The sequence below is a fragment of the Podarcis muralis genome, chromosome 4 (assembly GCF_964188315.1).
Source record: "Podarcis muralis chromosome 4, rPodMur119.hap1.1, whole genome shotgun sequence".
NCBI lineage: Eukaryota > Metazoa > Chordata > Lepidosauria > Squamata > Lacertidae > Podarcis > Podarcis muralis.
This window is the reverse complement of record NC_135658.1, coordinates 78,951,182-78,972,246: the sequence shown is the minus strand read 5'-3', so window position 1 is coordinate 78,972,246 and position 21,065 is coordinate 78,951,182. Positions and strand designations below refer to the sequence as shown.

At 41.4% G+C, this 21,065-nt stretch overlaps 1 protein-coding gene across 3 annotated transcripts; it reads left to right on the top strand.

The window, feature by feature from the left end:
* The first annotated feature begins 10 nt into the window (after positions 1-10).
* On the top strand, positions 11-20,231 carry CDC16 (cell division cycle 16). Of its 3 annotated transcripts, XM_028728033.2 has the most exons (18): positions 12-181; positions 1,759-1,813; positions 3,281-3,378; positions 4,067-4,105; positions 5,107-5,247; positions 5,642-5,801; positions 7,886-7,980; positions 9,159-9,292; positions 10,944-11,023; positions 13,199-13,248; positions 14,239-14,312; positions 14,566-14,691; positions 15,078-15,230; positions 15,788-15,851; positions 16,117-16,178; positions 17,811-17,946; positions 18,052-18,142; positions 19,452-20,231. In XM_028728033.2, the coding sequence occupies exons 1-18, from the start codon at positions 134-136 to the stop codon at positions 19,715-19,717; spliced, it is 1,872 nt and encodes a 623-aa protein (XP_028583866.1). In that variant the 5' UTR covers positions 12-133; the 3' UTR covers positions 19,718-20,231. The 3 variants fall into 3 exon arrangements, with proteins under 3 accessions (XP_028583868.1, XP_028583866.1, XP_028583869.1); XM_028728035.2 differs by lacking the exon at positions 14,566-14,691 and having other exon boundaries at positions 11-181; XM_028728036.2 differs by lacking the exons at positions 12-181; positions 1,759-1,813 and adding an exon at positions 1,961-2,069.
* The last annotated feature ends 834 nt before the right edge of the window (positions 20,232-21,065 follow it).

Below are 21,065 nucleotides of genomic sequence, written 5' to 3'. Positions count from 1 at the left end.
CGGGGGAGCGCTATTGCCGACGGACCTTGTCAGAGGAGCCGCGAGCGGCGGTTGTTTAACGGGAAGGAGCTCGAGGCGAGGCAGCGGAGGCGGCTTCGCCGTCCGGCTTCACCCGAGGGGTCTTTGCGGGGAAATGAACCTGGAACGCCTCCGGAAACGGGTGAGGCAGTACATAGACCAGGTGAGCCAAGGCGAGAAAGGTGGGGAGACGCTTCCCCCCTGCGTCGTTCTCTCGGAGTCCCCAACGTCGCTCCTTGGCCGCCAACGACGCCCACTATTTTTTTGGGGACGGGAAGCTCTGCCTCAGCTCACCCTCCTCTCCAAACCCCCCCCCCCCAACAATTGCCTGCCTTCTTCTTACTTGCAGCCAGCCTAAGGGTTGGTCCAGGCATTCAGCTGCCTCTTCCTAAGGTGTTGCCCTTGTAGATCTCAGCAGGGTCGTGGGTTCGAGCCGCACGTTGGGCAAATGATTCCTGCATTGCAGGGGAGTCATGACCTAAATCAAGTACAGTGGTACCTCAGGTTACATACGCTTCAGGTTAAAGACTCCGCTAACCCAGAAATAGTGCTTCAGGTTAAGAACTTTGCACTGTACTCTGATTATCACAAGTTCAGTGCAGTTGTCTGCAAAAGAAGCCCCATGTATTAGTGTCTGCATTGCAAAATAAATACCTTATCCCCCCAACCCACACCATTCCCTTTTAAGTACAGTCGTACCTCGGGTTAAATACTTAATTCGTTCCGGAGGTCCGTACTTAACCTGAAACTGTTCTTAACCTGAAGCACCACTTTAGCTAATGGGGCCTGCTGCTGCCGCTGTGCACGATTTCTGTTCTCATCCTGAAGCAAAGTTCTTAACCCGAGATAGTATTTCTGGGTTAGCGGAGTCTGTAACCTGAAGCGTATGTAACCCGAAGTACCACTGTTAAATGAGTAGAAATACTAAATTAATAGTTCGGTTCTGCCCCGCCCGCCAACATAAAGCCTGCCTCCCCAACATAAATCCTGGCTACGCCCATGCAGGGTGTTGGGCTAGATGACCTTCGTGGCCCCTTCCAGCTCTACAGGTTCTATGATTCTATCAAACTAGAATTAGCTAGATGTGACTGTTGTTGGCTCTGGCTCCACCTATTGTTCACCTGCCTTGTCTTTCTCCCTACCAGTCCCTGGTTGCCACCACCACATTACTTACCTGTTAGAAGCTATGTGCCTTTCCTAGCGGAGAGAGGCAGTTTCAGTGAGTGGCACTGTTTCTGTCCGACGTGCTGTAGTTAAACGTACAGGAGGCCCTTCCAATATAAAGTGACAGTCCTTCTCTTGGTGATAGTTCAGTGTCTCAAAGTGTTGATAGTTCTGGGTGGGTCATTTAGCTTCAATTCCTCATTTGCAAAATGATCAAATGGATTGTATATATAGTAATACCGGATTGGCTCTCTCCTGGTGGACAAGTAAAAATTCATTGCTTATTTGTATATGCAATAATCCAGTTTTGTTAGAGAAAGACTAAGGAGACATAGGTTGAAATCCCCACTCATCTATAAAATTCTCTGAGTGACCATGAGCCAAGTCACACTATCTCAGCCTAATCTACCTCACAGAGTAAATAAAAAGATAAAACTGGGAGGTGACAGCAGGGGAGAGTACCATGTATGTTGTCTGGAGTCCCTTGGATAAAGGGTGGGAATCAAATGTAATCAATACAATTTGTTATAGGAAAAACATGTGTAATGCTTGTTCTTTCTTTGCCCCTAAAAACAGCAACAGTATCAAAGTGCTCTGTTTTGGGCAGATAAAGTAGCTTCATTGTCTCATGGTAAGTTACATATTTAACTTTAATTATACAGCAGTCAACTTTTCTAAAACTATTTTTGTGAAGTGTCTTCTAAGTGAATTTCCCTTTCCTATGTTGTGTTTGTTTTTCTTCAGAATGACCATGACATGTCTTTCAGGCTTGGATTGCTTGGGTTGATACCTTTGAAGTACTGTATTTACAGCAGATGTGGGAAATTGGATCAAGCCAGCAGGATGGATCCTTACTTGCTCCACCACCTGCAGGCAAAGCTTGACAGGTGGGTGGGTCTGCCCACCTGTAAATCAAACTACTGTATCTCACAGTGACATCAGGGGACCCATTTTCCTTTGCCAGCACAGTTTGAAATCAAACTGCACAGGCAAAGGCACAGCACTTTGCAAACTTCAATGATCAGCTTTTCAACAGCACTTGCATAGTGCAGCGCTTTGCAGGCACTCGTGGTCAGCTGATTGGTGATGGGTTGTGCTTGCAAATCCCACTTTTATAAGGGAGAGAAATATTTACCAGCCCTACAACTGATGTCATATAGAACATCACATGCAGAGCAGGAGGGTGTGACTTGTTGGAAACCTGCTGGTGGGCCAAATGGGGAGGTATGGCAGGTCCGCATCCAGAGATTTCCCATAACTGATTTTTATTAATAAAAACTTCCAACATTGTGGTGTTTCACCATCATTGAGATACAGTAACTCTGATCTGGCTTGTATTGGTGTAAAAAAAAATGACAGTGAATTTGCTATTTCCCCAGCAAATGTTTATAATGCTTATATCTGATGCACATTATCTCCAAAAATGCAGTCATGTGGCCATTGTTTACACCTTTATGTCTAAAAAACTGTTAAATGCAATGCAAAATTCTAATGGATTGGTTTAACTTAGTGCTTAGACATTTTTCTCAGGTTGACAAAGATAGGATTTTTTTATTGTTCTTTAATTTATCACTTGGGACGCGGGTGGCGCTGTGGGTAAAACCTCAGTGCCTAGGATTTGCCGATCGTATGGTCAGCAGTTCGAATCCCCGTGGCGGGGTGAGCTCCCGTCGTTCGGTCCCAGCTCCTGCCCACCTAGCAGTTCGAAAGCACCCCTAAGTGCAAGTAGATAAATAGGTACCGCTTTATAGCGGGAAGGTAACGGCGTTTCCGTGCGCTGCGCTGGTGCTGGCTCGCCAGAGCAGCTTCGTCACGCTGGCCACGTGACCCGGAAGTGTCTCCGGACAGCGCTGGCTCCCGGCCTCTTAAGCGAGATGAGCACGCAACCCCAGAATCGGTCACGACTGGCCCGTACGGGCAGGGGTACCTTTTCCTTTACCTAATTTATCAATTATAGAAATACTTGCTTTTGATAAATAAAGTGTTGCTGTTTTTTTAACATGCTGTGAACGAAATATATCCCATACAAGCAAGATAAAGCATGTGAGTTTTGTGGGAGATCATATTGAATAAAGTTGTGTGGCTATTTCTTTTTTAGAAGACCCACAGGATATCTATTGGCTGGCTCAGTGTCTTTACCTCACAGCTCAGTACCACAGGGCAGCACATGCCCTTAGGTCAAGAAAACTAGATAAGGTAAGATACTGCAGACCAGTCTTGTTTCTTCCATTTTAGCCTTTTTGGTTTGTTGTACAAGTTGCTAAGTCGAGCATTGTCAGACATGCTGGTTGCTACACCTTCTGTAATAATTTATGAAATAGGTAACATATGAGAAAATAGTCAAAGCACCAGATGGGGATAAGATGGAATGGAACACAAGGAACTATTGAAATTGTAGGTGCTGATAGCAGTTAAGCCAATACTGCAGTACTGTAGAAGCAATGGGAGTAAAGTAAGAAATACAAATAGTATAGAAGTGCTAACAAACTGCTAACTTGCTCACAGGTGTCTTGCTGAAGCCAGCGGTGGGTAGTGGTTAACATAAGACAATTTTTATTGAAAACATTCCTTCTGTTTCCTAGATTTTTTATTTCTTTTAATACATAGATAAATAGGATTCTTTCAAGATTAATTAAGTCAGCAGGATCTATGTTGGCATAAAGGAGATGACAGAGAGCAGTTCAGTTAGAAAGGCAGTGAAAGAGTTGATTCTTGGCATGCAGAATGTATTAAAGGAACTGGACAAAATACGATAGACTCATGAATTGAAAGTACAAAGTATAAGAATCACAATGCTATGTCAGGCATCACCATCTTTATTCTTTAAAAAGTTATACCTTTTCGAAGTGCAAAATTATTTAAACAATTTTAATTTCTCCCTTAGTTATATGAAGCATGTCGATACCTTGCTGCTAGATGTCATGTAAGTATTTACTTACATTAGAGTGATTCTTCACTAAGCAGCCAGTATGTATAAGAAAATCACATGGCAGAAGGGATTATTTCTGCAGCTGAGATAGAAATGTGAAAACCTGAACTATTTTGTAACTGCTAGCTTAAAATATACTGCAATTCAAATGGTAGTTTAAATGCTATAATTATTTTAAAGCTGTGCTTATTGAAGATTTAGGACAGTTAACACTATTGAATAAAGGGAACACACATTCCTTTCTTGAAAGCTCGCATCTAAATAATATGCAGTAGGAACAGGGCCGTCTTAAGCATACCCGGCGTGTGGTTCAAAGATCCCTCTGGCGCCACCCTCCCTTTCCCAGAGTTGTCGCCCTTTCCCCAAACCTCTGTGAGAATCGCTCTCTTCCCGCAGAGGCTTGGGTAGGAAGCTGCATACCCGCCAGCCATATAGTTGGCAGGGTGTAGCTTCCATCCTAAGACTCTGCAGGGTTTGCTCTCCTCCCGCGGAGGCTTGGGAGGCAAGCTGCATGCCCCCCAGCCATATGGTTGACAGGGCACAGCTGGCAGGCGTGCAGGGAAAGAGGAGGCCACCAGCAAAGCAGCGCAGCTCCCCCACTCGCTGTGGCGCCCCTGAGAGGCCAGCGCCCTGGCGCAACTTGCCAGTAAGCCCAATAGGAAAGACGGCTCTGTGGGAAACAGAAGAACAAAGTAATAAGCACAGAAAGCTAGTCTTGGTATGGTGGCAAAGGTTTAAAGGGAAATAGAGAATGTAGGGACTAAATGAAACTAACAAAAAAGAGGCAACTCTGTGGATGTTGAGATTGAGATAGCTTTAGGCTTTTTATGCCTGTATAACAACCAAAAGTGGTATGTGTGTTTATATGTGTAAAGTTGTTGTTCAGAATGAATTATGTAAGGCATATAACCTGCTGGTAGATGAGCTCTTTAAAAAAATATTACTTTTTGCCTTGCCACTTTAAACATAACATAACTTTGAGTTTCTCTGTACAGTATGCTGCAAAAGAATATCAACAGGCTCTTGATATTCTTGACATGGAAGAACCGATCAACAAAAGACTTTTCGAAAAATATTGTAAGGATGAAAGTGGTCCAAAGGACTGTTCCAGTGACTGGGAGGTTTCACAATCTTCAGTGAGTAACATATTGACAGATATAAATTAATGTAAGCATATGATGTGTTCAGGGCTGCAGAAAAAGTAGCTAGAAGGCTTTGTGGTGATGTTAATTTGCAATAGTCTTGTGTTATGTCTTTAAATTTTGGCTTTGTAAAAACAGTATTTCATCTTTAAAAGGTTCGTGTTTGTATAAATAGAGTAAAGACACACATAAATCAAGTACACACCTCATGGCCATGGTTAACCACTGTACAGATGTATAACACACTTAACTATGAATTTTATGCAGTGTGAATGGTCCAGTCTGATGAAGAAAATGCATTTTTTTGTTTCTAAGTTTTAATTTGTGCTCAGAATCAAACTGCAAACACTAATTCCTTCTCTGACCTCCACCTATCCTTTCCCATCAGATCAAGAGCTCTATTTGCCTTTTGCGTGGGAAGATCTATGATGCACTTGATAACAGAACCCTGGCAACATTCAGCTACAAAGAGGCCTTGAAACTCGATGTTTACTGCTTCGAAGCATTTGACCTTTTAACATCACACCATATGCTGACAGCAGAAGAAGGTTTGGAGAACTCTCATCACCCCTCCAGTTTTAAAACATTATTTCTCTTTGTCCCAAAAACTGTTTTAATCAACAAAATATTAAATTATATCAGCTGTTGATTAGAGATACCAGTTTTCAAAATAAATAAATTTTGCTGGTTATTCTCCAAAGCCGACAAAGCTGCTCAAACTCACAATCTTCCTTGCTGGAGGTTTTTTATGTTTTGTTTTTGAAGTGGAGGTGTCCCCCTGCCCAGCACTGTCTGGTGCCACCAGCTTCCACTAATGAGGCAACTCTGCCACTGGCAGGGAAGTCCTGTCACCGTGGAGCATCCCTGTGTGCCCATCCAAACAGAGTTTGGATGAAAGATGCCAGCAGTGGTGTTCCTAGTGGATGTAGACTTCAGAATGCTCCAAAGCAGGGTGTTTTTGTGGAGGGAAGGCTGGGCTGACACAGGATCTACTGGATCCTCAGCCAGCACTGCTGCAATCATGTGATAGCAACATGCTCAGTGTGGTAGCCCTCAGCTCAGTTGCACCCGTGAATGTGGTACTCTTTACTTTCCCTTCCTTGTATTAGCAAATGGCTAAAGTACATTGTTTTATTTCCCCCATGAAAATGAATTTGAAGGCAATGCTGCAGTTGGGGTAAAACCAGCAGCACCTTCCCCACTGATGGTGATCCTGCAAACACTCTTTTACTTCTTTTCTGCCATAGTGATAGGCATTTCATCAGTCCGAATATAAAATACAGGCTTCAAACTGGCGTATGAATGCCATTATCACCCTGCTTCTCTACTGTTCCCTGCAATGGACAGGCTAGTGTTTATTAAATTATGAAGCAAGCCTCCCTTTTTGGGTATGGTGTTTCTAAGGCAGAAGGAATTACAGGAAGAGAGAGAGAATTTCTAGGAACCTTCGACCCTACCAGCTAAAATCTGGGTAGATCTCATGCCTCCCTGGAAAAAAAAGACACTGATTCACATCTCTGCTATTTATCATCCTGAAAAGGAGGTGCTGCTGAATGTGATTTTTAGGGGGGAAATCTTTTCCCCTTCTATTTTCCACTGCTAATCAAATCTATCGATGGTACATAACTGCATATGATGGCACATAACTCCACATGCTCACTTCTGGAATGGGTTATTGGTGTCAGATTGTAAAATTTGCAGGACAGGAGAGAGGAGAGAGGCACAGGGCAGAGGAAATTCAGAAGGGAAGCACAGGTTCTAAAAGTTTTGGAGACATATCTATAGAATAATAATAATAACTTTATACCCTGTCCACCTGGCTGGGTTTCCCCAGTGACTCTGGGCAGCTCCCAGCAGAATAGGCAAAGATAGGTAAACATACATAGGAAGTGGGACGCGGGTGGCGCTGTGGATTAAACCACAGAGCCTAGGACTTGCCGATCAGAAGGTCGGCGGTTCAAATCCCCGCAACAGGGTGAGCTCCCGTTGCTCAGTCTCTGCTCCTGCCAACCTAGCAGTTCAAAAGCACGTCAAAGTGCAAGTAGATAAATAGGTACTGCTCCAGCAGGAAGGTAAACGGCGTTTCCGTGCGCTGCTCTGGTTCGCCAGAAGCGGCTTAATCATGCTGGCCACATGACCCGGAAGCTGTACGTCGGCTCCCTCAGCCAATAAAGCGAGATGAGCGCTGCAACCCCAGAGTCGGTGACGACTGGACCTAATGGTCAGGGGTCCCTTTACCTTTTACATAGGAAGTAGCAGAGTGTTCCTAATTCTCTAGACAGACTGTATATCAGAACCTTATATCTCAATGCAACATGTTTTATGATGCTGTATGTGGTAGCAGTTGAAACATTTTTATTTGAGCGCTGCTCCTGCTGCAAATCTCATGTTCAGTGAAAAAGCATCACAATAACGCACCACATTTATACCATTGTACAAATATGGAAAATTTCATCCCAAACAATGTGTCATTTGATCCATATCAATTATACAATACAAATACAATGTCACAAAGTATATTGTATCACCTACCCTCCCTGTTTAGAGAAGTTTTTAATGTCTGATGTTTTATTTTGTTTTTATTATTCTCTACCATTCTTCTGGAATTCTCTTTTGTAACTGATGTGTTCAGAAAAAGAGCTGCTGGAATCTCTACCTCTAGGAAAACAGTGCACAGAAGAAGAAGTAGTATTGCTACATTTTCTGTTTGAGAACAAATTAAAAAAGGTAACAGTACTGTAGTTTAAAAGAAATCTACATTGATTCAAACGTAAATTTGATAACATTCTGTTACATATACTTTAATGCAAGCAATAGCCTATATTTTGCATCTTAGGACCTATGATTTGCTTCTTTTTGTGTCTTAGCAGTTTAGCATCAGTTATTGTGACCGTGCATACTATTTATTAATCAGAATTCACCCCTCAAAAGCTTTCAGTGTATCCAAATATGAGATACTATATGTATTTAATAATTCTAGAAGGGTCATAATAGCTATAATGGAAACAATGCAATTTTCAAAATATAAAGCTAAGATCAGGTTCAGATTATCATTTGGAAAACTCTGTAGCCCTACGCATGTACTCTGCTCCTCACACACTTAGAACCTCATCAGTGGAGAGCATAGATGCTCTTGCTAGCTATGCGCCTTTCACTGTGTTGCCATCACACTTCCCTGCCGCTTGGCATGCATTGAAGGGCAAACATCTGCAGCAGCAAGTCTGCTATACTCACGAAGGCTCCCTATACAGTTTAGAACCTTAATTGTGCAGGGAGCCTCTACTAGTACAACAGGCTTCTCACAGCAGATGTTTACCCTGTAATACATAGCTGTTGATATGAATAGCAGGAAGGGCAGCTCTAGATGCCTTTTCCCTACTCCCACCCTCATTGTGTGAGAAGACTACCTCCTAAACCATCTAGGTCTATTCAGGCAATCTGGCTACTATTGTAGAAACAAAAACCCATGGAAGAATGGAATGATCCTGGTAGATTGTCTTTCATGTGAACAGAAAGGTTGCCGATCTCCGCCCCACCCCTGTCACCACCCTTAACAATAGGACTGCTTGAATTTATGAGGCTTTTACACTGTTTTTTAAAATGGTGATACCCTGTCTCAGTAAGCCAACTGATATGTGATACAGAATGGCCTTGTTTGGATTAAGAATGGAGTTTAATGGACAAGGACACTCCCTCATCCAACTGAAAAGAAGGTGTTAGATCAAAATGCATTTGCCGGTTCTTGCTATCTTGTTAGGTCTTGCCAGCCAGCTTCCCAGACAAAGTGGAAGCTTCTGAACCAAAGTCTAATGTGGGGGGAGGTATGTCATTGCCCTCTAGCAATAATGGTATTATGGATCTGAGCAACCACATGGTTCCCTATTGACATTTCTTCTTTCTTTCAGTATAATAAACCCAGTGAAACGTTGATCCCTGAATCTGTAGATGGTCTTCAAGATAATCTGGATGTTGTCGTGTCTTTAGCAGAAAGGCATTACTATAACTGCGATTTCAAGATGTGCTATAAACTCACTTCTCTGTAAGTACATATATCACCAGCCTGTTACGAAATAGCATTTATTTGAAACCACTCAATTGTGGAAGCCAGTAGATAATTGTTCACTCTTTACTGAAAGCATCTTTTCATAGAGCAGAGATGAGTGTAAAGCCTGGATGTCTTAATTGTTGGTCGCTACCGTTTGGAATCCCACCAGCTGTCATTGTATCAGTTACACCCTGCCTGTTAGCTTTTTCTCGGTCTTTTACTAAAGGTTTGGGGGATAAATGTTTGGGGCTCGGCGCATTGAAGTGTCTTGTATGACAATTTTGATGAGATAAGATCAGGGTTGTAGAGGTTTTGTCCCCCAGATATTGCTGGACTACAACTCCCATAAACTGCTGCCAGCAGGGACAGTGGTTGGGGATAGTGCAAGTTGTTGGGGTTTTGGTTTTTTTCAAAAAATATTTATTGATTTTCCAAAATTTTGAAACAAACATAAATCTTAACTGTACTTAATCCAATCTTAGTAACATTGTTAAGTGACTTCCTCGAGTCCCCCGGCTGAGTTTCAGTGTATATCGTTGTAACAGTTTTCCAAAACCAAATTTCTCATAAAATTAACTTAATCACTTAACATCATTCTTTTTTTTCATTTTAACTTTAAATATATTATTCTCTAACATCACATATTTAAATCCTAAGCCTATCTGGTATTTGCAAGTTTTTCCAATTAAGTTATCTTAGCTTAATAAACTAAATTTAACTAAATAGTCTTTAAATTTCATCCATTCCTTCATCCATTGTGGTCTGGCAACATCTGGAGGGCCACAGGTTCCCCAGCTCTGGGTTTAGCTATTCATTTACCAAATATGTGCATTTGAAAATGGACAACTTTAAGCAGGGCACATAGAAAGCTATTTCACACATTGTGCTTTTAAGTGTACAGTATGTCTAGCAAGGTAAAATAGTAGAGTCATACCTTGGAAGTCGAACGCCTTGCGAGACTAATGTTTTGGCTCCCAAATGCCGCAAACCCAGAGTAACTGTTCCAGTTTGTGAACGTTCTTTGGAACCTGAACGTCCGTCGCGGCTTCCTGCAGCCAAACAGAAGTCGCACCTTGGTTCTCAAACATTTTGGAAGTTGAACGGACTTCCGGAACGGATTCCATTCGACTTCCAAGGCATGACTGTATTCACAGATAACATTTGTCAGCAAGTCATGACTGGATGGAGCCTCCTGTTGAGCGAATGCTGAGTCTGATCTTCTTTCTCCAGCGGCGAAGGGCCGTGGCTCAGTGGTCCAGCCTTTGCCTTGTGTTCAGAATGTCCTGGGTTCAGTTTCCCAGTATCTCCAGGTGTGGGTGGGAGAGACTCCTGCCTGAAACCCTCAAGAGCTGCTCATTGCCAGTCATTGTAGGCAATACTCAGCTAAATGGATTAATGGTCTGATTCAGTATAGAGCACCTTTCTATATTCCTATTTAAATTTGATTGGGGGGAGGGGGAAAGAACCTTAATATCTGGAGCTGAAAACTACAGTATTTTAGTGCCTCTCGGAGTACTTTGGATGATGGGAAGGATACAGAGTAATAAACAATTCTACCATATTTTGCAATAGCAATGATCTAATTGCACCTCAATTTTTATTAAGTTACTGTCCTTTGAGGGTTTTTATTTCCGCTTATTTTTAGAGTAATGGAAAAGGATCCATTCCATGCCAGTTGTTTACCTGTGCATATTGGGACACTTGTGGAGCTGAATAAAGCAAATGGTGAGAAGGTGTTTTAATACAAATTGAATATTAATTATTTTTAAAGGGATTCCTGGCCTATTTTTATTTATATATATATATATATTGCATTGACTCCTGAATAGGCCTTTCAGCTCTAATTCAGGAGTTAAAAGCTAGCATGGTGTAGTGAGAACTAGGACCAGGGTTCTAGAGCTGTGCTCAAATTTCCACTCCACCCTGAAGCTCATTGGGTGGCGTTGGTTAGTCTCTAAATCTCAGCCTAACCTATTTCACAAAGTGGTTGTGAAAATAAAATAGTATAGCAGAGAACCATGTCTTGCCACTTGGAGGAAGGATTGGCTGCATAGGCCAGAATTCAACACAGAACAAGCAGATTTTTCACTCATTCAACAGGATTTAACCCTCAACTCCTTCCTCCTGCACACCCCCAAAATCTGCTCCGGGGGGTGTCTCATCTTTTTGGAGCAGAATTTTAGGATACATGGGGACCTGCAGGAGGAAGCAAGAGAAGGTGAAGTCCTGCTACATGGGTAGAAGTCTGTTCCTCTCCTAGACAAGCCGCATTGAAGGCAAGCCTTAATAAACAAATAAAATATGAGATTTTGTAGGCAGATATTGATGGGTAGTCATAAAGAAAGCATAAGGACCCATATTTGTGTGTTAATCCATATATGATGGATTTGATATTAACTAAAATTAATATAGCAATATTTCACTCTTTCATTGATGATTTCCTGCTACACATTTCTGCTGGTTCTGCAATAGAAATGAGTCCATTTTCTCATTTAAAGGCAGAAAATTATTCATCCTGTTAGACAGTATATTTGCATTTTATGCCTTTATAATTTGCAGTTATTCAGATGCTACTTAAGTAGTTAATATTATACACTACTTTAAATTAATTCCTCCTTTTTAATTTTTAAGGGGGAAATGTGTATGCTTTCAATGGAGAGCCAGGAAAAAAATTGTAACAGTGAGTCATCCGTAGTGGAAAATAGTTCAATGAAATGTTAAATCTTGAAGGCCCAACCCAAGGGATGAGGACTACTGATTACCTTGTTCCTAGCGACAAAGTTGGCTTCCTATTGTAAAGAAAACTGGAAACAACACTACTAAATGCAAAAGCTACTATACTAAACCGTAACATGTTAAGTTAAAATTGTCTACGGAATATTTTATGTTAACATGCCAACCAGGCTAGAGTGGCTGTCAGTGGCCTGGTTCATATGGCATGGTAAGCCAACTGTGACTCATTAAGGTAAAGGTAAAGGGACCCCTGCCCATTAGGTCCAGTCGTGACCAACTCTGGGGTTGTGGTGCTCATCTCGCTTTATTGGCCGAGGGAGCCGGCGTACAGCTTCCGAGTCATGTAGCCAGCATGACTAAGCCGCTTCTGGTGAACCAGAGTGGCGCATGGAAACGCCGTTTACCTTCCTGCTGGAGTGGTACCTATTTGTCTACTTGCACTTTGATGTGCTTTTGAACTGCTAGGTTGGCAGGAGCAGGGACCGAGCAACGGGAGCTCACCTTGTTGTGGGGATTCGAACCGCCGACCTTCTGATCGGCAAGTCCTAGGCTCTGTGGTTTAATCCACAGCGCCACCTGCGTCCCCTCATTAGGACCTCATTACGACTCATTTGGACTCATTAGGACCTCGCAAATGTCCTGGCTCCTAGATCTCCCCCACCTGCCCAGAACTTTTAGCATGTAACAGCTAAACCATGGTGATGCCCAAATGCAGGATTGTGATTAAGATCTTTCCTGCTTAGCCATGAACTCTAGCCCAGGTTTGCTCTATGGTTAATGTGGAGACCTTAGCCACAATCCTGGGTTCACATGGCATGCTAAGTTAAACCTTGGCATGGCTGCCATGCCATACTGTGGTTAAAGGACTGTCAAGAAGCAAAACGGGTGCTTGTCGTCTCCAAGAGCCAACACATTTGCATGGTTTTGGTAAACCATAGTTTGCCTTAGCATGACTTATGAATGAGCGCCTTTGAAAATAGACTTGAAAACATAAGAATATATTATATGGGATAGTTTGAGAGAAACAGTTGACAGCTTTATTCTGATTATAATTTTCAATCCAATAAAAATGTGAACAAAAAGGCATAACACTTTATTTTATCAACATTCAACACAAACTGCTACATATCTACTATTGTTTAACATAAATATATTTCTTCTTCCTAGAACTTTTCTACCTTTCCCATAAACTGGTGGATTTGTACCCAAATAATCCTGTAAGTTGTACTTCTGTTCTTTGTTTCATAAATGTGCTATGAATACCATAAAAAAAGTTTAAAAGTAAGGTTAGGACCCATATAGTAGCATATACATCTAAAGTGAAATGTTATTACCATTATTATGGTAATGAATAGTTTATTATAATGTTAGCCTTATTGGTAGTACCACTTTTCTGTACAGGCTACATGAATATTCCTCAGCTTAATGGTACATAAAATGCTTAGCCTTCGACCCCCCCCCCCATCTTTAAAATTTCACAAATAGAGTAGGCATGGTAGAGAAGGGATTGTAGAACTCATCACACATGGAATCAAATTAGCTATCCACAAGTTGTTGAACCACAGTGCGCACTGCACTGACAATCACAAATTGTATACCTGCTGCTCAACAAAGTCACATTTTCTCAGCCACAAAATATTGTGGACTCCGTGCCACAAAAATAAGGAAACAGTCCAGCAAACCATTTCCTTTGGGAAAGGGATAAAATGTTGATAAATGCAGAGCACTTGTTGCACTTGCTGAAAGGTTGGTTAATTGATACATGTCTCTTTGCTACCTTTTGAAAAAAGTGATAATAAAGGAACGTGTTTCTAATGCTGTTTGCTTGAACCCACGATGTTCCTACATTTTAAATGGAACCGATCCCGTACATTGGCCTTGTTTTCATGACACAGTAAGCCAAACCAAGGCTTACTAATCCGGATCCATGGAAAATAGCTTGCAGCCACCTTCCTTCTCCTTGGTCCTTTTTACTGCTGCACCAAGGCTTATTTTGGGCTACTGCTTGTGGTTAGTGAGGAGAGAGCTTAACTGCAAGTTGCAGTTCAAACAACATGCTAAGCCAAACCTTTTCCTTACTCAGCACGGCACAGTATGTTTGCATGTTTGCACAGTCTCAGTAAGCCATAGTTTGGCTTACTTGGTCATACAAACTTGTCATATCAGTAGTGTGCTTTAACGTGTCTTCAATTTTATCTGGCCATTAGGTCTCCTGGTTTGCTGTAGGATGTTATTATCTTATGGTTGGCCATAAAAATGAACATGCCAGAAGATACCTTAGGTAAGTTTCACTTTGTCTTCTGTAGTCCTTCTGTCTTGTAAGTTTACCATTTTAAGAAACCTTGTACTGTTAGCACTGATGAACTAAGTAAGGTCCAGGCAACCTTCTGTATGCCTGAAGACTGGAATTGGCACACTTCAGTAAATAACTATTCCCGGAGTAGTTGTACTTCAGAGTTACAGATTTAAGCATTACATTTAGCATTGCAGGTTTCGTTGGCTCTTATTTCACGTACCTGGTTTTTATGTTTCAGCAAAGCCACCACCCTTGAGAGAACATATGGACCAGCATGGATAGCATATGGGCACTCATTTGCAGTTGAAAGTGAGCATGACCAAGCAATGGCTGCTTACTTCACTGCAGCCCAGCTGATGAAAGGGTAGGTCAAAATTAGATTGCCAGGAAATAGGGATGTAGTTCAATAAAACCATCTTAGCCAAAGGGTATTAATATTAGATGAAAAATAAACAAAAATAATAATTTACTGGGAAAACATCTGCCATCAGAGATGTATTCAGTGCTTGCAGCGATATTAATATTTCTCTTAGAAAGTAAGCTTTACATTAGTTACTAGTGCAATATTATGGATATGCTTGTCAAAACAAGGAAACTTAACTATTCTGTCTTTCCCCCCCTCATTTAAGAGTTTGCAGTATTTTTAAAACTATAGATCAAAGAGTTGTTTAAATGAAATGCAGTGCTGCCTTAAATGTCCTCATGTCTTTGTTTTTTTTAAATTACTGTTTGTGTTCTTTATTTTTGTAGCTGTCATTTGCCAATGCTGTATATTGGGCTGGAGTACGGCTTGACCAACAACTCAAAATTAGCTGAGCGGTTTTTCAGCCAAGCTTTAAGTATTGCACCTGAAGACCCTTTTGTGATGCATGAAGTTGGAGTGGTAGCATTTCAAAATGGAGAGTAAGTTACTATTTTTAACTTTGGGTTGTCTTTCAGTTGTCTTTGTACCAGATATCTTTGTACCAGATATCTGCACATAATTTCCTTTCTTGGTTAGCTCCCCCTCCAAAACCTAGAAACCATTATACTGCCCACTTGTGCACTTAATGAACTTAGTACTAGTATTAATGTGTCACTTCAACTATTTCATATATAAACTATATCATGTTGACAATGCAATGGCAGTTACACCACTTATCACAGTCACTCATAACTGTAGTTTAGGAAATATATTATTTTTTCCTTCAGTGATCAGATGCGGTTTTCAAAAAACAGCTAAGTACTTAGCACTGCTTTTGTATCTCATGGGAATTATTTTTACATTGGAACAGTAAGCATCATTAACAAAACATTAAAAAAAGAGAGAGATATCCCATAGGCATCTTTCAATGCTGCATGTTAATGGCATTTTCTGTACGCAAGGCCCTATAGGTAATAAAATAGATAAGCTGTTAATTTGAAGAGACATATGCATAAGACATAGACCTCTAAATGTGTTTTATCTTATTTTCTTTCAGCTGGAAAACTGCAGAAAAGTGGTTTCTTGATGCGTTAGAAAAGATCAAAGCCATTGGAAATGAGGTATTTTATTTTTATTTATATATATAGATATGGAGTTGGCCATAATTTCATCTCAGCTGTTTGTGTTTTGAAAGTAGGACCCCAAAGTGCTACATTTGAAGAATCCCACCAAGCATTCTGCTTAAAAGCTACCCATATCTCAGAAGCAATACATATGCAGATCACCACCTTCCCACCTATGGTATTGCACAAAAGTTTTCAAATAGCTAGTCATCCTTTGGTGCATGGGTGTTGATATTTTTTTTATGTGATGCTTGTCTTGCAGGTGACGGTTGACAAGTGGGAACCTTTATTGAATAATCTGGGGCATGTATGCAGAAAGCTTAAGTAAGTGGAAGAGCGATTTTTACCAGTACTTAGTATTTTAAGTATTTATCCTTAAATGGTATGGCATTCCAATTTTACTAAACCTTCTGTATGCATTTAATTATATTTATTATCTGGCATGTTCATATTATATATTGAAATGGAATGTATTGTGGAATATGGTATTCTAAACATCTCAGCTATTGCATTTTTTAAAAAGCAAGCTTCTAGACTTTATGATAGAACAGTGAAAGCTCAGAGACCTGAGGTACTGCATAGAGTTCCTGAGGCCAGGATGTGAAACTTCATTGTCCTTCAAAATTCATAGATAAAGTTTTCCAACACCTACTTACACACCTCCCCCCCCCCCCGGCCCACCTCATCTCACAGCTTCTCTTCCTTCCTTCTGCGTTCTTCTTTTCACCCTGTGGGCTGGTTTGTGTGAATGCTAAGCCATTGTTTTAGTAGCATATAGAACAAGTGTCAAAAGGGACGCGGGTGGTGCTGTGGGTAAAAGCCTCAGTGCCTAGGACTTGCCGATCGAAAGGTCGGTGGTTCGAATCCCCACGGCGGGTTGTGCTCCCGTCGCTCGGTCCCAGCGCCTGCCAACCTAGCAGTTCGAAAGCACACCCGGGTGCAAGTAGATAAATAGGGACCGCTTACTAGCGGGAAGGTAAACGGCGTTCCGTGTGCTGCGCTGGCTCGCCAGATGCAGCTTGTCACGCTGGCCACGTGACCCGGAAGTGTCTGCGGACAGCGCTGGCTCCCGGTCTATAGAGTGAGATGAGCGCACAACCCTAGAGTCTGGCAAGACTGGCCCGTACAGGCAGGGGTACCTTTACTTTTACTAGGACAAATGTCACTAAAGAAATGTCAGGCTCGTGCACTCCCTCCTTTCCGCTTTTCTCATGCAGGTGGTAGGAAGACTACTGCTGAGTTTATTTTCAGTTCTAAATAATTTCAGCTTCACTCACCTTACAGCGTGAATCCAGTGGTTTATTTAAAAGCCAGCTTCATAACCCATGGTTTAAAATTAGCTTGTTGAACAAATAACCATTGCTTGTTTTTAACCAGTATTCCTGGCTTGCATGGAATGCTAAGCTGAGATTCTTTGAAATGGCCAGGAGAACTTCTGCTGAGATTACTTTCCATGTTAGGAGGGTGCTTTAACATCTGAACCAGCCCAGTGTACCATGTGTTTTTTTTATGGCCAATTGTTTACTATTTGTATTTCCTAATAATGTGAATGAAACAATATCGTTCTGCCCGGACACTGAGGTCCAGCGCCGAGGGCCTTCTGGCGGTTCCCTCGCTAGGAGAAGCCAAGTTACAGGGAACCAGGCAGAGGGCCTTCTCAGTAGTGGCACCCGCCCTGTGGAACGCCCTCCCACCAGATGTCAAAGAGAAAAATAATTACCAAACTTTTAGAAGACATCTGAAGGCAGCCCTGTTTAGGGAAGCTTTTAATGTTTAATAGGTTATTGTATTTTAGTGTTCTGTTGGAAACCCAGCCAGATAGGCGGGGTATAAATAATATATTATTATTATTATTATTATTATTATTATTATTATTATTATTATTTTATTATTATTTTATTATTTTATTATTATTATTTTATTATTATATATCCTTATCCATGTTTTTCTTAATAGGAAGTACGAAGAAGCTCTCGAATACCATCGTCAAGCTCTAGTGTTGATTCCTCAGAATGCTTCTACTTATTCTTCCATTGGATACATTCACAGTCTGATGGGAAATTTTGAAAGTGCAATTGATTATTTTCATACAGTATGTAATCTTTATAAAATTGCGGGGGGGAATTGGTGTCAAGCTTGATGTGCTCAGTATGATCTTTCACTTTTCTTGATTTTGTAATTTGTCCTTTTTAATCAGGCCCTTGGTCTTAGAAGAGATGATACGTTTTCAGTGACTATGCTTGGACATTGCATAGAAATGTATATTGGTGATTCTGAAGCCTACATTGGTAAGCTGCAATTTTGTTACTGCTCTATAGCTATTCAAATGTTCCCACAGCGCTACGGTTGTCAGTACAGATGTGCATTCACGAAGAGCATTAGCACATTTTTTCCATGAAGAGCACTGGCACACTTATCACTAGTAAACCATTTGCTGAGTCCCCCAGAAGGCAGAAGGTCAATGGCTTTATTAAATTATTTTGGTAAGAAATTACAGCTTGGTTTAAGAACAGAGGGAGGCTGCTTACACCAGGTCAGACCATTGGTTCACCTAGCTTAGCACTGTCTAGCTAAGCTGTCCACCACTAACTAGTCATAGCTCTCCATGGATTCAGACAGGAATCTTTCTTAGCCCCATCTGAAGAATCTGTAGGTTGAACTTGGGAAACATTAGTTTTGCTCCTCCCTACGCTGTAGAGTGGGACTCGGTTGGCGCTGTGGGTTAAACCACAGAGCCTAGGACTTGCCAATCAGAAGGTGGCGGTTTGAAACCCCGTGACGGGGTGAGCTCTCGTTGCTTGGTCCCTGCTCCTGCCAACCTAGCAGTTCGAAATCACAAAGTGCAAAGTAGATAAATAGGTACCGCTCCAGCGGGAAGGTAAACAGTGTTTCCGTGCGCTGCTCTGGTTCACCAGAAGTGGCTTAGTCATGCTGGCCACATGACCCGGAAGCTGTACGCTGGCTCCCTCGGCCAATAATGCGAGATGAGCGCCACAACCCCAGAGTCAGCCACGACTGGACCTAATGGTCAGGGGTACCTTTACCTTTACGCAGTAGAGTATGCATTGCATGCAGTTCTTTCACCATTGCAATTGCCAAAGTTTAATGATGATGCTGCCACTACCGGGGGGGGGGGGCGGCGGCGTTTCATAAAATAAAAACCAACAGAAGATTAACTTTCTTGACATAGGAATTACTGTGTGCATTCTTAATTATCTAAAGACCTACAGGTTACAGTCAATATGATGTATTTAGGGCCAGAGTTTAAATCCTCACTCAGCCATAAAGCTTATCGGATGACCTTGGGCCAGTCACCGTTTCTCAGCTTAAACCACATCACACGGCTGTTGTGAGGATAAAATGGAAAGGAGCAGAACCATGTACATCACCTTGAGCACCTGGGGGGGGGGAGTGGGATAAAAATGTAATAATAAAGTAAAAAATGAATCATAGACAGGTGTACTTGATGGCCCCTGTGGTCCCTTCCAGTTCTACAATTCTGTGATTCTCTAGATAGTGAACTTCGTCTTTTAAGAGTCAATGGGACTGGACAGAAATGGAAGTAATCTCATGGCGGAAATTAACAATCTCTTTCAGGAACTGCAATTAAGGATAAATTAAGATGCTATGACTTTGATGTGCATACTATGAAGACATTAAAGAACATTATTTCACCTGCGTGGGACGTACTGGAATTTGATATAGAAAAGCAGACCTTAGAAGAAAGTAGTATCATGGCAGTGGAAGCACCACATCAGAGGAGAACTACGGAAGCACCCCCTCCATTAGATGAAACCTTTGAAATTGAAATGAATGAAAGTGATATGATGTTAGAAACATCAATGTCAGATCACAGTACTTGACTTTAAAATGCTAGAATAGATTCATCATCGTGTAATGTGCATTTTTGTCACCTCATGCCTTCTTCAACTGCTGTTGACATCAAAGAACTGTCCACGACTGTGACAGTGTGACTGTGTGTTTGTTCATACCAATTTTCTTATGCAAAACAATCATATGTATTTTTAAACTCTTCACTGCATCCTGTGATTTCTGTTACTAAAGAAGACTGTGAATGTTGAAAAATACTTAGTTTACAACATGTTTGTTTCTGTGTCCAAGAGCTGATGAATTCCTGCCTTGGCTTTCTAACTTTCTCTATTTCCATGTTAAATATGTGTCATAACAACCCCCTGCAAAATTGATGATTTGATACTATATTTTATTCTTTAAACCAGAATTAAAGTTTTCATTGCTTTGTTTGACTCATACCCACAATTGTAAAAAATTATTCTTATCACTTGAATGCATTCCCCCCCCCCAATTTAATTGTTGCCAAGTCTTAAGTGTGGAAGTAAATACTCTTGTCTAGCCTCATTTGTCATTTCAGATTCCTTACTGCTTCTTCACACTATCTTCCTGACACGAGTTACATCCAAACACAGGTTATTGGTTAAATGAAAATTCAGGTGCTGCTGCGCTACAAACTTTTACAACAGGCATAGGGATCCTTCAGCCTGCAGGCCTAATTAGAATCCACAGATCCAAGTTTAACTCATGAGGCTGTCTCTTAAAAGCTGCACTTTTAGGATATTAGATGTGTGGCAGATCCAATGTACTCTTGGGAGCCTCAGAGTGTGCTTTGATGGTTTCCTGGCGCAAGAGACTTCTTATCGTCACCTATCTAGGCTATACAGTGGTACCTTGGGTTAAGAACTTAATTTGTTCTGGAGGTCCATTCTTAACCTGAAGCGGTTCTTAACCTGAGCTACCACTTTAGCTAATGAGGCCTCCTGCTGCAACCGCACGATGTCTCATCCTGAGCAAAGTTCTTAACCCAAGGTACTATTTCTGGGTTAGCGGAGTCTGTAACCTGAAGCGTCTGTAACCCAAGTTTCCACTGTATACACATTAGTGGCTTAAAATGCAGTGAGGTTGTTTCCAGCCACTGTGTTTCAAGTCACTTTATGTTGCTGTGCACACCAGAGAGGGAGGTAGGCAAGATGTCTTCACTCAATGAGCATTACCGAATTTATTTCCCTGCACGTAACTCTTCAGTCAAACTGTTGTCTGCACATGCACAATGGCTGACTCAAAGGTACACATTACAGCTTAACTGCTGCTTACGCTTTCAAATCAGATGGGAGCACATCAAACAAAAGTATTTCTCAATAAACTACTACAAATGGATTGTGGTTAGTTAACATTATA

Bases quoted from the DNA above. Each gene is read 5' to 3' on its own strand.
- CDC16 (XM_028728033.2), top strand. From the start codon at position 134: ATGAACCTGGAACGCCTCCGGAAACGGGTGAGGCAGTACATAGACCAG. The intron at 3,379-4,066 runs GTAAGATACTGC...TTTCTCCCTTAG, and splicing joins GGTCAAGAAAACTAGATAAG to TTATATGAAGCATGTCGATA. The intron at 16,179-17,810 runs GTAAGTGGAAGA...TTTTCTTAATAG, and splicing joins CATGTATGCAGAAAGCTTAA to GAAGTACGAAGAAGCTCTCG.